This window comes from Scyliorhinus torazame, chromosome 12 (genome assembly GCF_047496885.1).
Source record: "Scyliorhinus torazame isolate Kashiwa2021f chromosome 12, sScyTor2.1, whole genome shotgun sequence".
NCBI classification, from domain to species: Eukaryota; Metazoa; Chordata; class Chondrichthyes; order Carcharhiniformes; family Scyliorhinidae; genus Scyliorhinus; species Scyliorhinus torazame.
Genome location: NC_092718.1, coordinates 171,694,864 through 171,708,971, shown reverse-complemented (window position 1 = coordinate 171,708,971; position 14,108 = coordinate 171,694,864). Strand labels below are relative to the sequence as shown.

At 49.9% G+C, this 14,108-nt stretch overlaps 1 protein-coding gene across 4 annotated transcripts in view; it reads left to right on the top strand.

The window, feature by feature from the left end:
- Positions 1-5,850, top strand: part of LOC140386744 (caspase-1-like) — a 56,427-nt gene extending 50,577 nt beyond the window's left edge. For all 4 annotated transcript variants that reach the window (XM_072469386.1, XM_072469384.1, XM_072469387.1 and 1 more), the window contains one exon: positions 3,672-5,850. In XM_072469386.1, the coding sequence (XP_072325487.1) occupies positions 3,672-3,764 (93 nt within the window). In that variant the 3' untranslated portion in view covers positions 3,765-5,850. The remainder of the gene's footprint in view (positions 1-3,671) is intronic.
- The last annotated feature ends 8,258 nt before the right edge of the window (positions 5,851-14,108 follow it).

Here is a 14,108-nt window from a genome sequence, read left to right as displayed (position 1 = left end):
AAACCACGATCGCCAAGTACCCCAAGTTGACCACCACCGCCAACAACATCTTGCCCACCACGAAAAAATCGATCCAAGAGTACACCCTGTGTACATGGGAGAAGTACGAAAACTCCTTCACCCTCGGCCTCCCAAACCTCCATGGGTCCACATCCACCATGCATTCCATGAACCCCTTTAGCTCCTTCGCCACTGCCGACACCCTCCCCAACCTCTGGCTGGACCGGTCCAACCTTGTATCAATGACCGTGTTATTGTCCGCCCCCATAATCAACTGGTGCGAGTCCTGGTCCGGGATCGAGGGAGTGTAGCAAAGGTTTACCAGACTGATTCCAGGGATGGCGGGACTGTCATATGAGGAGAGGTTGACTAGGTTGGGATTGTTCTCGCTGGAGTTCAGAAGAACGAGGGGGGATCTCATAGAGACTTATAAAATTCTAACAGGACTAGACAGGGTAGATGCTGGGAAGATGTTACCAATGATGGGTGTGTCCAGGACCAGGGGTCACAGCCTTCAGGATTCAGGGTAAACCATTTCGGACAGAGATAAGGAGACATTTCTTCACACAAAGAGTGGTGAGTCTGTGGAATTCATTACCACAGGAAGTAGTTGATGCTAAAATTTTGAATATATTCAAGAGGCGACTGGATTTAGCACTTGGGGAGAATGGGATCAAAGGCTATGGGGAGAAAGCAGGGTTAGGCTATTGAGTTGGATGATCAGCCATGATCGTGATGAATGGCGGAGCAGGCTCGAAGGGCCAAAAGGCCTCCTCCTGCTCCTATCTTCTGTGTATCTATGTATCCTCCCCAGCACCACGCAGACATGGGGAGAATGTACAAACTCCATACAAACAGTTACCCAAGGCCAGAATTGAACACAGGCCCCTGGTGCTGTGAGGCAGCAGTGCTAACCACTGTGCTACCATGCCACCCCCAAGAAACAACATAAAAGGACTTGACCTGTCCAGGAACCTGTGAAGACGCACCACCATTGCCCTTGGCAGTTCACTCGCCTGTGGTTTCCTCATCAGCGCCCTGTGCGCTCGGTCGACTTCCAGGGGCCCCATCAAATTCTCTAGCATCTTGGATACATACGTACCAGCGTCCACTTGTTGCCTTCAGGCATCCCCACAATTCTGTCTCTGGGAGCGATTCTCCAGGTCCTCCACCTTCTCCTTTAATCACTTCTGGGTCTCTCGCATCAGACCCACTTCAGTCAGCAACGAGGCGAGCTGCTTCCCCACCGCCTCCTCCACTTTCCTAAAAACCTGGTCCTGGGACTCCAGCCTCTGTTCCATGTGGTCAATTTAACGGTTCCACTGCCTTGGCTAGGTCCTCCTGGGCCTCCCTCCTCTGTCGGCTGAACTTCTCATTTAAGAGCTTCACCAGGTGCTCCGTCGACCATCGGGCAGGCAGGGCAGACCCTTTACCCTCCACCATCTTGACCTGTGTCGCTGAAGATTCTCTTGCTCCAACTGCTCCCTTCTTCTCAACCATGGTGGATCCATCCACCAGCCCCACCAGTGGAGTTAAACTTTTCTCCAGTCACCTCTGCCCCTTTTTTCCACGAAACATCCACCCTACAAATGGGGAAAAGGTCCGAAAAAACAGCCTCGAGCGGGAGCCGTCACTGGAAGTCTCTATTGTCCATTATGGAGGCTGAGATTGCGGAGTACTTGGAAATGCATGGTAAAATAGGGCTGAGACAGCATGGCTTTGTCAAGGGGAGGTCATGCCTGCAAAATCTTTTAGAATTCTTTGAGGAGGTTAGACAAAGGAGAGCCAGTGGGACGTGATCTATTTGGATTTCCAGAAAGTGCCATACAGGAGGCTGCTAAATAAGATGAGAGCCCATGGAGTTAGGGGCAAGGTACTGGCATGGATAGAGGATTGGCTGACTGACAGAAGGCAGAGAGTGGGGATTAAGCGGTCTTTGTCAGGTTGGCAGCCAGAGACTAGCGGTGTTCCACAGGAGTCAGTGTTGGGACCACAACTATTCACTATATACATTAACTACCTGGAAGAGGGAACTGAGGGCATTGTTGCTAAGTTTGCAGATCATACAAAGATATGGGTAGGGTTATAAAGAGGGATGGGTAGTGTTGAGGAAGCAGGAGGGCTGCAGAAGGACTTGGACAGGCTAGGGCAGAGGGCAAAGAAGTGGCAGATAGAATAAAATGTTGAAAAGTGTGAGGTTATGCACTTTGGTAGGAATAGAGGCATAGACTATTTCAAAAATAGGGAAAGGCTTTGGAAATCTGAAGCATAAAGGGACTTGGGAGTCCTAGATCAGGATTCCCTTAAGGTTAACATGCAGACTCAGTTGGCAGTGAGGAAGGTAAATGCAATGTGACCATTCATTTTGAGACGGCAAGAATACAAGAGCAAGGATGTACTTTTGAGGCTGTATAAGGCTCTGGTCAGACCCAATCTGGAATATTTTGAGCACTTTTCGGCCCTGTGTCTGAGGAAGGATGTGCTGGCCTTTATCCAGAGGAGGTTCACAAGAATGAACCCGGGAATGAACAGCTTGTCGTATGAGGGACAGTTGAGGACTCTGGGTCTGTACTCGAAGGAGTTTAGAAGGATGAGGGGGAATCTCATTGAAACCGACAGAATACTGAGAAGCCTAGATAGAGTGGACGTGGAGAAGATGTTTCCACTAGTAGGAGAGACTAGAAGCTAAGGGCACAACTTCAGACTGAAGGGACGATTGTTTAAAACTGCAGTGAGGATGACAAATCTGTGTAACTCATCGCCGTGGAGGCCAAGGCGCTGAGTGTCTTTAAGACAGAGATAGATAGGTTCTTGATTAATAAGGGGATGAGAGTTTACAGGGAGAAGGCAGGAGAATGGCGACGAGAAACATATCAGCCATGATCGAATGGCGGAGCAGACTCGATGGGTCGAATGGCCTAATTCTGCTCCTATATCTTGTGGTCTTATTATTGAAACACAACATCCCCCCCCTTTTTATCTCAAAAAACCCACACCCTTTCATCGGGCCAGACTGCCCTTGATTGCAATACTGCCTGTTTATTATGTGTGTTATAAGGAATTTTATCTCTTCCAAAGCATTTTTGGAGTGAGTGACAGCTTCAGTATCGCTGTAATCCACGCAATTCGTCTCTGGCAGACCATAATGACCTTTGTTGTGACATTAGGAAAATGGCTAATTACCCTTGGTGTTCAAATTATTTTTTTTTTTTAAATGGAAGTTTTCTCATACGTATCATGTCTGGCACACCCAGACGGAACCCCCTACAGGGTCCTTCATTGGTCTGATCTGTCTCACGGTCACTCAGAAATGTGGCTTCAGCTTCATTCCCCATCCACGCTTAGTTTTACGCAAGCATTTAAACAGCAACATTAGAATTATAGCAAACAATAGCAGAAGTGCAGGGAGTGGTGGAAGTATGAGGCATAAGGGGGTGTGAACGTAAGAATGGAGAAGCGTGAACAATCTAGAATAAGATAATAAAATGTGGGGGGCACACAGAAAAAGGGCATCGATATTCCTGTTCGGAATAGGAAAGTGTTTGAAATGGAGACTATATTATGGTGCCCTGCTGAACAATAGGGAAACCCATCCACAGGTTGGTCAGCTCTGCTGGGAACAGTAACTATAAATCTCAGTTGGTAACAAACTGTGACGTCTGCCCTTTCAGGTCCAACAGTCATTCTTGAGCTTTACCAAACAGCTACCTGTGAAGGAGAGAGGAACGCTGATGAAGAAATTTTACCTGTTCCCTGGCATGTAACACATCACTTCCCAGAAGTGAATCTCAACCTCTGACCTCACTTCCAGCAACAGAATTACAGAGAGTGCTTTCAGATCAAAATTAGCTTTCAGATCAAAATTAGCCTTTAGATCAAAATTAATTTGCAGATCTGTGACTTGCATACTATAACATGCAATGCTTTTTGGAGAATTATGTTTTTCAAGCTTGCGCTGGGGCGAAGGGGTATTATGTGATGGAGGAAAGAGGTCATACATGACTGAATAAGCTGAAAATTATATTTGGTGCCTCAGGAGACATGTGGCAGTTGCTTTGCATCCTTATTATAATCGTACTACAATAATTAGTGCAACAAAAACAGAAATTACTGAAAAATCTCAGCAAATCTGATAGCAACTGTGGAGAGAATGGGAGCTAACGTTTCGAGTCTGGATGACTCTTTGTTAAAGCCGTCAGAGCTTTGATAGAGAGTCATCCAGATTCAAAATGTTAGCTCCCATCTCTCTCCATGTTTGCTATCAGGCCTGCTGAAATTGTCCAGTATTTTCTGGTTTTGGTTCAGATTCCAGCATCCGCAGTAATTTGCTTTTGTTTGTTTTGCTTGAGAGTTAGTGTATACCGACACCAAGTCTAAAACGGGGTCAGAACATTCTTAATGTGTGCAATGTACTGTCGCATTTATCACTGGCAGACAATCAAACCTGCTGTTGGGCACAACCGATTGAGAAAGCCTAGTATTTGGTAACCTTCTTTGTCCCAAAGTCAATCCAAATTCGAGGGCAAAGGTCTAACCTTGGCTGTTTACCTTGCCCCTCAGGTATGAGTTACCTCCTCACAGGACGTATTAGCTTTAGAACTATCAAGGCTCACCTTTTTTTCTGGGTCTTGTCCTTTAATTGGTCTCTTGTTTTTTTTTCTGGTACTGGATGTTTTATTTGTTTTCCCTTGTTAGCTTTTAACTTTCCATTCCACCATTTGGAACACCTTGCTCATTGTACAGCTTATCCCAGCCTGTCACCATTCCACACAGAAAGATGCAGAAAATGTCCAAATTTCAAACTTTCGATCGATTCCTGGGGGGAGAGAACTCTCCTCTGAGGAGAGATTGAACCTACACTCTCGGAGTCCAGAAGAACGAAATGCACAAAATTCTTATAGGATTTGACAGAGTAGATGCTGAGGGACTAATCCGGCTGGCTGGGGAGGAGAGAACTGTGGGGCGACGTTTCAGGATAAAGGGTCAACTGAGGTGAGGAATTTCTTTACTCAGAGAACTCTGAATCTTTGGAATTCTCTATCCCAGATGGCCATGGATGCTCAGCTGATAATTATATTCAAAATTCAGAATCACAGAATAATACAGTGCAGAAGAGGCCCTTTGGCCCATTGAGTCTGCACCGACACACGACCTGGCTACCTAATCCAATTTGCCAGCACTTGGCCCATAGTGATGAATGCGATGACGTGCTAAGTGCTCATCCAGGTACGTTATAAAGAATGTGGGGCAGCCTGCCTCTACCACCCTCCCAGGCAGTGCATCCCAGACTGTCATCACCCTCTAGGTAAAAACGTTTTCCCTCAAATCCCCCTTAAACCTCCTGCCCCTCACCTTGAACTTGTGTCCTCTCGGAACTGATCCTTCAACTAAAGGGAACAGCTAAGGCCAGTATATCTTTCCTAAGGTACAGTATACAAAACTAAATGCAGATGAGGTCAGACCAAGGTTCTGTACAACATGCAATTTGCAATGCGAGTGTATAATCAATATTTACTTGAGGACACAGCAGTGGGGAAGTAAAATGGTTTGTTGTCAATACCAGATCTAGGCAGCAGAGGGCAGTCACTGCCAGATATTTGCCTGTATGGGGCCACTCATGATGCCAGGTCTGCCGTGTTTGCATTGCTGTCTTCTGCTGAAGACCTCAGCCCCATATTATTCTCTTCAGTGAAAGTCGCTCAATCCAAAACTTTTAAACAAATTTGCAATTATTGAATCCAGCAGGTGCAGTATTCTCACTTTCATCTGAATGTTGAAAAGCCCTGTGTTGTTGACAGATTTTTTAAATGTTCCTGCTTTTTAATAAAAACATTATTTCAATTCCATTAATCATGTCGTGGGTGTATTAAATAAATCTTTTTATTTAAGTTTACATTTTAACACTGTGCAAGAGATGGATGAAACGGTTATTATTTATTTTTAAAATAGTTATTATTTATATTTTTTAAATTCCAAGATGGCGCCGGAGTGAGGCGACCTTTTACAAGCTGTGCCCAGCAAAGCCTCTGATTCTATCTTTTACTCTTGTTCGATGCTTCTAAAACTTCCTTCTAACTCTTAAACTCTCTAACAATGTTCCTCGTATTAAGCTGATCTTTTCTCTACACCTTAGCTGTGACTGTAACATTACATTCTGCAGTCTCCTTTCCCTATGTACGGTATGCGATGCCTGTACAGCATGCAAGAAACAATACTTTTCACTGTATACTAATACATGTGACAATAAATCAAATAAAATATTTACAATTTACACATTGTTCCTTTTCGGTCCCTCCCCTTTTTTGCTGTCTCCGGGTCCTATCCTAGGCCCTTTCCTTCACCATAGATGGTTTGTTTTGTTGTATGTTTTGCTCTTATAACTTTGTGAGAGACCCTCTGGTCCCCCAGGCGGTCTTTCTCTAAGTTTCCCCCTGGCGTTTCCTCGGGCCTCTCCCCTCGTTCCTGTCTGCTTTCTTTGCCCCTGCTGGTTCCCGTGCTCATTCGTGTTCTTGTCCACTGTGCTCTGTGCACCACTTTTAGCTGCATGAGGCTTAGCCTTGTGCAGGAGGAGGTGGAGTTGGCCCTGCTTCTGGTGTGGGTTGTTTTAATGTCAATGCTTTTAGAGCAGATTCAGAAATCAATCATATTCTTGGAGAATAAAACTGGTTGAAATTTTTGTTCATAGTTCTTTTCCCAAAAATGTACTTTATTGTTTTGTAGCCCACTTGTGACAATAAAGATTATTATTATTAAGTAGGCTTACATTAACACTTCAATGAAGTTACAGTGAAAATCCTCTAGTCGCCACACTCCGGCACCTGTTCGGGTACACTGAGGGAGAATTCAGAATGTCCAATTCATCTAGCAGCACGGGACCCAAACGGGAATCGAACCTGGGACCCTGGTGCTATGAAGCAGCAATGATAACTACTGTGCTACCATGCCGCCACTGGCCATATGGATGTCACCACACCCCAGCCCCTACCCTACCCAACCACCAGCGGGGCAGCGCACGTCTCACCCAAGGGCAACACCCACAGTAACCCTGCAGGAGGCACCGAATGTGGGCTAAAGTGCACCGCTGGCATGGTAGTGCCAGCCAATGGTATACCTGGCAGCCAGGATGGGCGTCGGAGCCAGAGGCGTCCATGTTGCCTGGCACCGACAGTGTATCCGGTGGACCTGTTTGGGCACATGGGCATGCACCATGCTAACATGTCTGACTGTCACCACCTATAGACAATGGCTTCGGAATTCAACCAGGAATGGTAGCCTTCGGCCTCGTCACCGCAGCCTGGGGGATGTACTGCGGCTGTATGAGCTGGAGCCGTTCGAGAGGTACCCTGCAGCAGCAGAGGCTGCCCTGGAGGAGCAGGAGCCAGTCGGTGGATGGAGAGCCAGCCGACTGAGGAAGAGGCGGTGGGAAGAAGGCACCGCATGAGACCTCGTGTGTACCGGGAGCATCTATCATTCGAGGTCCTGCCGGACTGGGCATGCCGTCAGTGCGAAATATGTGCCAGATCATGGCGCACCTGGTACAGCAGGGGAATGGGGGAGGTCACAAGCTCTTGATAGCTGTCACGGTGACGGTTGCTTTGAACCTTTACGCAATGGGGTCTTCCCAGGTACCAAATGGGGACCTGTCCGGGGTCTTTCAGAATTAGGTGCACAGGTTCATTTGCGCCGTCACATGGCCCTATATGTCCAATCGGCACAATTCATCAAATACAATGCAGACCGTGCCCATCTGGATGCCCGGACAGCAGTGTTCGCCGTCATCGCCAAGATGCCCCAGATCCAGGTGGTGATCGATGGGATGCCTGTCACCCATGAGCACAGGCCGGTCTTCACAACTGAAAGGGCTTCCACTCGATGAACGTGCAGCTGATGTGACCATGAGCTGTGCAGCATGCATGTCTACGCCGATACCCAGGCAGTCTGCACAACGCCTTCACCCTGGCACACTTGACGGTTCCTGACCTCTGTGGGGGTGAGAATGGGCAGGAAATGGGACACACACAGGCACAGGAGGCTGCATAACATGTGCGCCTGGGACAGTGCGCACTGGACATTCTAATCACCCGCAGGTTCACCAACTAGGGGCCTGACCATTGGCACGGACATACCTCCCCACCCCCAGACCACCCACCCTGCGCAACCACTCCCCTTGAAGCCCCTCCGTGATCCCTGAGTTGGCAGTAACAGCAGGTCAGGCCCATGGCATGGAGGATGATGATGACCCACTCTGCGATGGTCTCTGGTGCTCCGCATCATTCGACATCTGACTCCTGCCCAAGGTAGCACTTCACACCCATCTACCTGGGTGAGCCCTGCATGCGAGCTGGTCATTCCATCACACAGTCCCCAAACCCATTGGGTGGGGGGGTTTGTGTGGGGGGTGGGGGGGACACCAGAGTGGTGAGGGCTGTCTGAACTGGGGTCCCTGGGCCAATGTCCGCACATACCACCCCGCCCCCTGTGCTCCCTCTGTGGCTGCCCACCAGATGTGTCAGGGACAGGAGGGAGGGAATCCAAGGCACTGTGCTCTTCCGGCATCTCCATTTCGGTAGCACTGGCACGGGCCCCATAACCTCCTCCTTCCTCAGCGTGCCCGAAGGCCCCTGCGCAACTCCACGGGATGGGCGTGCGAGCGGAGCTAACCCCTGAGGCTCTCCAGCCACCTGGCACTGCCAGTCCTGGAGGCCCTTGCCACCCCGACCAGGGTCTTGATGCCCACAGCCTTGGAGCACAGGAAGTGGTCCATCTCCCTCTGGGATAGCGCCAGATCACGCAGTGACTGTGCCACCACCTTCTGGGTTTGTGCCACATCAGGCAGCGCCTGGGCAATGCCGCTGACGCCCTCAGCCATGACCTGCTGTGACTGGGCCAAGCTGTGGAGTGCCGCTGCCATGTCCAGTGATAGGGCAGCCCTGTCCTGTGCCTCGGCCACCGCCCACACAGATTGCCCCAGGTCCTGGACATCCTGACCATGGCCAAAACCTTCACCCCCAAGGCATCCACTGTGAATGCCACCCGTGCGATGATGGCCTGGGTGGCACGCATGGTCGTTACCATTTCCTGCTCCTGCAGATATTTCAACTCCTCCACCTGCACCTGCAGGCACTAGATAGTTGCTGACACCCCCTCATGCAGTCCCTGGCTCTGCGAAAGCATCTCCACTATTGTTGGGACTGCCCTTTTCAGAAGCCCGGAACCCATCCAGACGGCAACTAGTTACTGGGGCCGTCCTGCCCTCTGACCATCCTCCCCCTCAGGGATTCCTACCTCCACCTGATGTACCGTGACACCTGTGTTGGGCACACCAAATAGTGCCCCAGGAGCCTCGTCACTCGATTGCCCAACCGAGGTGAGCATCTCTGGGATGGTGGAGGGTGTCCGAGACAGCTGCCGCGGGAAGTCAGTGTCGTCCCTGGACTGGTGCTCCGGGGTGTCCCTGGCTGAGGGTCGAGGGTTCCCATCAATATCCCTGTTCTCTCTGCTCTCCTCCTGGGATTGTGGTTGAGGTCGGGTGTGGGTGCACCAGAAGGGCCCACCTCATCGCAAGGTGATCCTGCAAAGACACAGGCAAGACGCATGATTGAACCTTGGATTGGGGTAGCAGGTTGCGGGTGGTGGTCGATGGGGGATTGGGGGGGTAGTGGTCATGGGGGGGGGGCAGTGTGGGGGGGGTGGAGGTCTGGTGGTGGGTGATGGGGTTGGAGGGGGGGTGGTAGTGGAGGGGGCAGTGTGGGGTGGTGGAGGTGCGGTGGTGGGTGTCTGGGGGTTGATGGGGTGGTGGTCGTGGAGGGGGCAGTGTGGGGGGTTGGAGGTCTGGTGGTGGGTGTGTGGGGTTTGGAGCAGGCGTGGTAGTGGAGGGGGCAGTGTGGGGGGGGTGGAGGTGCGGTGGTGGGTGTGTGCAGGTTGGAGGGGGGGTGGTAGTGGAGGGGGCAGTGTGGGGCGGTGGGTGATGGGGTTGGAGGGGGGTGGTAGTGGAGGGGGCAGTGTGGGGATGGTGGAGGTGCGGTGGTGGGTGTGTGCGGGTTGGAGGGGGCAGTGTGGGGGTGGGTTGCGGTGGGGGGTGATGGATTGGAGGGGTGGTGGTAGTGGGTGTGGGGAGGTGGTGACACACATTGCATTGGGAACTGCAAGTAGGTGATGTCTCACTCGCTTGCCCAATGCCGATCTCTGCCTCGGTGACCACCCTCTCCCCGGGAAAAAAACGATCCGGTCCAGTGCCCGCTACTCAGCTGCGGTGAGGGGCCCCAGGTCTGGGGTTCCCCCTCCAGTTTTCTCCCCCTCACAGCGGTTCTGCGCCGACTTCTCCTGGAAGAGTGGGGGGAGATGGAAAATGCAGTGTTAGAATGTCAGAGGTATGCAGCAGAGGGGGGGGGGGGGGGGGGTGCTGTTACTGATGGCCTTCGTGGCCAAGGCACCCGGCCATGGGGGTTCGATCAGCCCCCAGGTGAGGTGGGAGGGGTTACTGGTGCGGGTGCCGAGGGCTAGTGCCAGGGGCACAGTGCTGCCTACTCACCCTGGCCACCCCAAGGAGGTCATGCAGTTTTTTACGGCATTGCTGGCCGGTCCTGGTGTTGCCCACGGTGCTCCTGGCCTCTCCCACATGCGCCCAGGCCTGGTGCACAACAGTGGGTGACAACCTCCTCCCCACCCCGGGTTACAGGGTGGCCCACCTCTTCTCCACAGCATCTAGCAGGGTCTCGAGTGCCATGTCGGTGAACCGTGGTGCCACTCTCCTTACTGCCATCTTGTTGGCGGGGATAGTGTGTGTGGGGAGTGGAATGCTTCTATGTGGCTGCAGCTTGTCAGCCTCTCGAGTGTTAATCCCGACTCTGGCGTATCCAACACCGTTTTTCATTGGAATCGGTTGTGTTCCATGTGGTGCCGGTGCTCGCCCATTGACGGTCGATGAATTGGTCTGGGAACCGCCATGTTTGCTGTCGTAGAACACCACCGATTCAGCCCCGACATCACTACTCTGGAACAGAGAATTCCGCCGCATGTTTCAGTTTTATGGTGGGGCTATTCAGAGTCTGGGGTGGGATTTCTTTCTGAAGGGGTTGGGGCTCATGGAGTACGGATGGATCTTTTACACTTGTCGACGGACGCAGCATCAGTTTAATGCCCCATCAGGAAAATCGTAAGGATAAGGCAGAAACCTCTCCACAACCCAAACAGTGCTCCTCCATCTTGAATACAACTTGGAGGAAGCTCTGAGGCTGCCATGGGTACAGAAGGGTGGGAGACTTCAATGTCCATCACCAAGAGTGGCTCAGAGGCACCATTGTTGGCCGGGTCCTGAAGGACATGACTGCCATACCACATTTGGAGCAGGAAGAAGAAGGAAAACCCTACTTGACCATGTTATCCCCAATCTCCCTGGGGATGAACCACAAGCTGTTTCTTATATTGACCAAATGACCACATAAGCAGTATGTTAGCACAAAAACACAGTTTATTAATAACACAAGACTTGTATCTCTATGCAATAATACACACGGCTCTGTTCTAAACTACACCTAACAACTAAGATGACCATTACTTAACTTCGAGTGACTGGCACTGTGTGAGGTAAGGCCTTTATCTGGGTCCACGTGGTCGGTTGGAAGTTGTTGGGTTCGGCTCAGCTGGGCTCGTCCTTCAGGATGGTCGCGGGTCCTTGGACTTGGTTGTTCTGTTACAGTTGGTCGCGCACAGGCCAGTCCCAAAAGAGACCGATCTTCAGTGCGCAGGGCTTTTTATCCTTCGTCTCTTTCGCGCCCTTTTGGGGGGTCCTTACTCCAGATCCAATGGATCGATAGGGTTTTGATCACCCTCATCGATCTTAGCCAATTAGGGGGCGGATACCTCGATGGCTGGGCTATCATTGTCCCAGGCACTTTGGCCTTTCCAAATAAGGGGGGGGGGGGGGGTGGCGCCTGTTAGTCTGCTATCATTGATGGTCCTTAATGCGAAAGTTATTGTCTTGGGGTGCTCGAAGGCTGTGTACTTGCGGTCACTTGGGCGGATGGGGAGCTGATGGTAGGCGGACTTGAGGTCCACGGTGGAGAAGACTTTATATTGGGCAATCCAATTGACCATGTCGGATATGCGGGGGAGAGGGTACGCGTCTAGTTGTGTGTACCTGTTGATGGTCTGGCTGTAGTCAATGACCATCCTTTGTTTCTCCCCTGTCTTCACTACTACCACCTGCGCTCTCCAGGGACTATCGAGCTGCTGGGGAACAGACACGCTTAATAAATTGTAGCGCACAAAGACTCCATGAGACGAATAGAGTGAAGTCGATGAGGCTTTATTAAGCGTGTCTGTTCCCCAGCAGCTCGATAGTAAACTGGCCTGCGGGGGAAGACTCCGGCTTCTTATACTCCGCCTCCAGGGCGGAGCTTGAGGTCAACGGCCAACCAGGACCCGGGATCTGTCAGCCAATGACATTAGGGCTTCCAGTCCCACATGACCCCCAATACATACTACCACATGGGGAAAATGGTAATTGATTCTTAATGGATGCAAGTTTCAGTCAAATCTGGTTTCTTTGCACAATACACAGAGGCTGTGTACCTGTCTGTGTCCCAAATTGACCACAATTCCCATGGTCCTTTGCAGGTGGTCATTTTACATGACTACAAGTCCTTGTGGAGACAAAGTCTGATCTTCACGCTGAGGGCAACCCGTATTGTGAAATATTATCATCAGGCTAAATGGGATGGATTTGAATGAAATCTCATGAAGTTTGGTCTTGCCAATGCCCTGTACAATTGTAGTAAGACTTCCCTACTTTTATACACCATCCCCTTGCATTCCATTTGCCTTGCTAATTATTTGCTATACCTGGAATAGAATCACAGAATTCCTACAGTGCAGAAGGAGGCCATTCGACCCATCGAGTCTGCACCGGCTGCTTGAAAAAGCACTCTACCCATGTCCACCCTTGCCCCATCCCCGTAACCCCATAATTTAACCTGCACATCTCTAGACACTAAGGGACAATTTAGCATGGTCAATCCACCTAACCCACACACCTTTGGACTGTGGGAGGAAACCAGAGCGCCAGGAAGACTGGGAGAACGTACAAACTCCACAAAGCCGGAACTGGAGTTGGGTCCCTGGTGTTGTGAGGCAGCAGTGCTAACTATGTGCCGTCCTACTTGCAATTTTTTAGTGATTCATGTACAAGGACATTCTGATCCCTCTATTGCAGCATTTTGCAGTTTCTCTACATTTAAATAATACTGTTTTGCAATTCTTCCTGCCAAAGTGAGCAACCATATGTTTTCCCACATTATACTCCATCTGTCAGGTTTTTTGCCAGCTCATAACCTATCTATAATGCTTTTCGAACTCTGCGCGCTTCTCGCAGCTTGTTGTCTCACGTATCTTTGTATTGTCAGCAAATTTTGCTCCTGTACACTCGATGCCTTCATCCACATCATTATTTCAAATTGTAGACAGTTGAGGCCCAAGCACCAATCCCTGTGGAACTCCATCTGTTGATTAGGCAAACCTCTATTCATGCTAACAGATTACACCCAACACCAACATCTTGTGCCATAATCTTTTATGCGGAATTTTATTGAATGCCTTTCGGAAATCCAAATATCTATTGATTCCCCTTAATCCACCCTGCTTTTGACACCCCAAAGAACTCTGTAAAACTTGTCATTTCCACAAAATAGGCAAAATGCAAGAAAGGAATGGGTAGCCCTGATAGTAAAGGATGACATAAGGACATTAATGAGAAAGGGTCTTGGCTCAGAAGATCAGGAAGTAGAATCAACATAGGTAGAAGTCAGGAATAACCAGAGTCAGCAAATGCTGATGGGAGCAATGCAGCATCCTAACAATAGTAATATAATTAGAAATAGCACTAAAGAAATTATTGCCACAAAGTCAATATAATAATTGGGGGTGACTTCAATTTTCATATAGACTGGACCAATCAAATTGATAAAGGCATTCTGGAAAGGTGAGTTTGTAGAATGCTTTTGTAACCATTTCCTGGAACTATACGTTGTGGAAACAACCAGGGATAAAGCTATTTTAGGACTTAATATTGTGTACTGAGGCAGGGTTAATAAGAAAACTCAAAGTAAAAG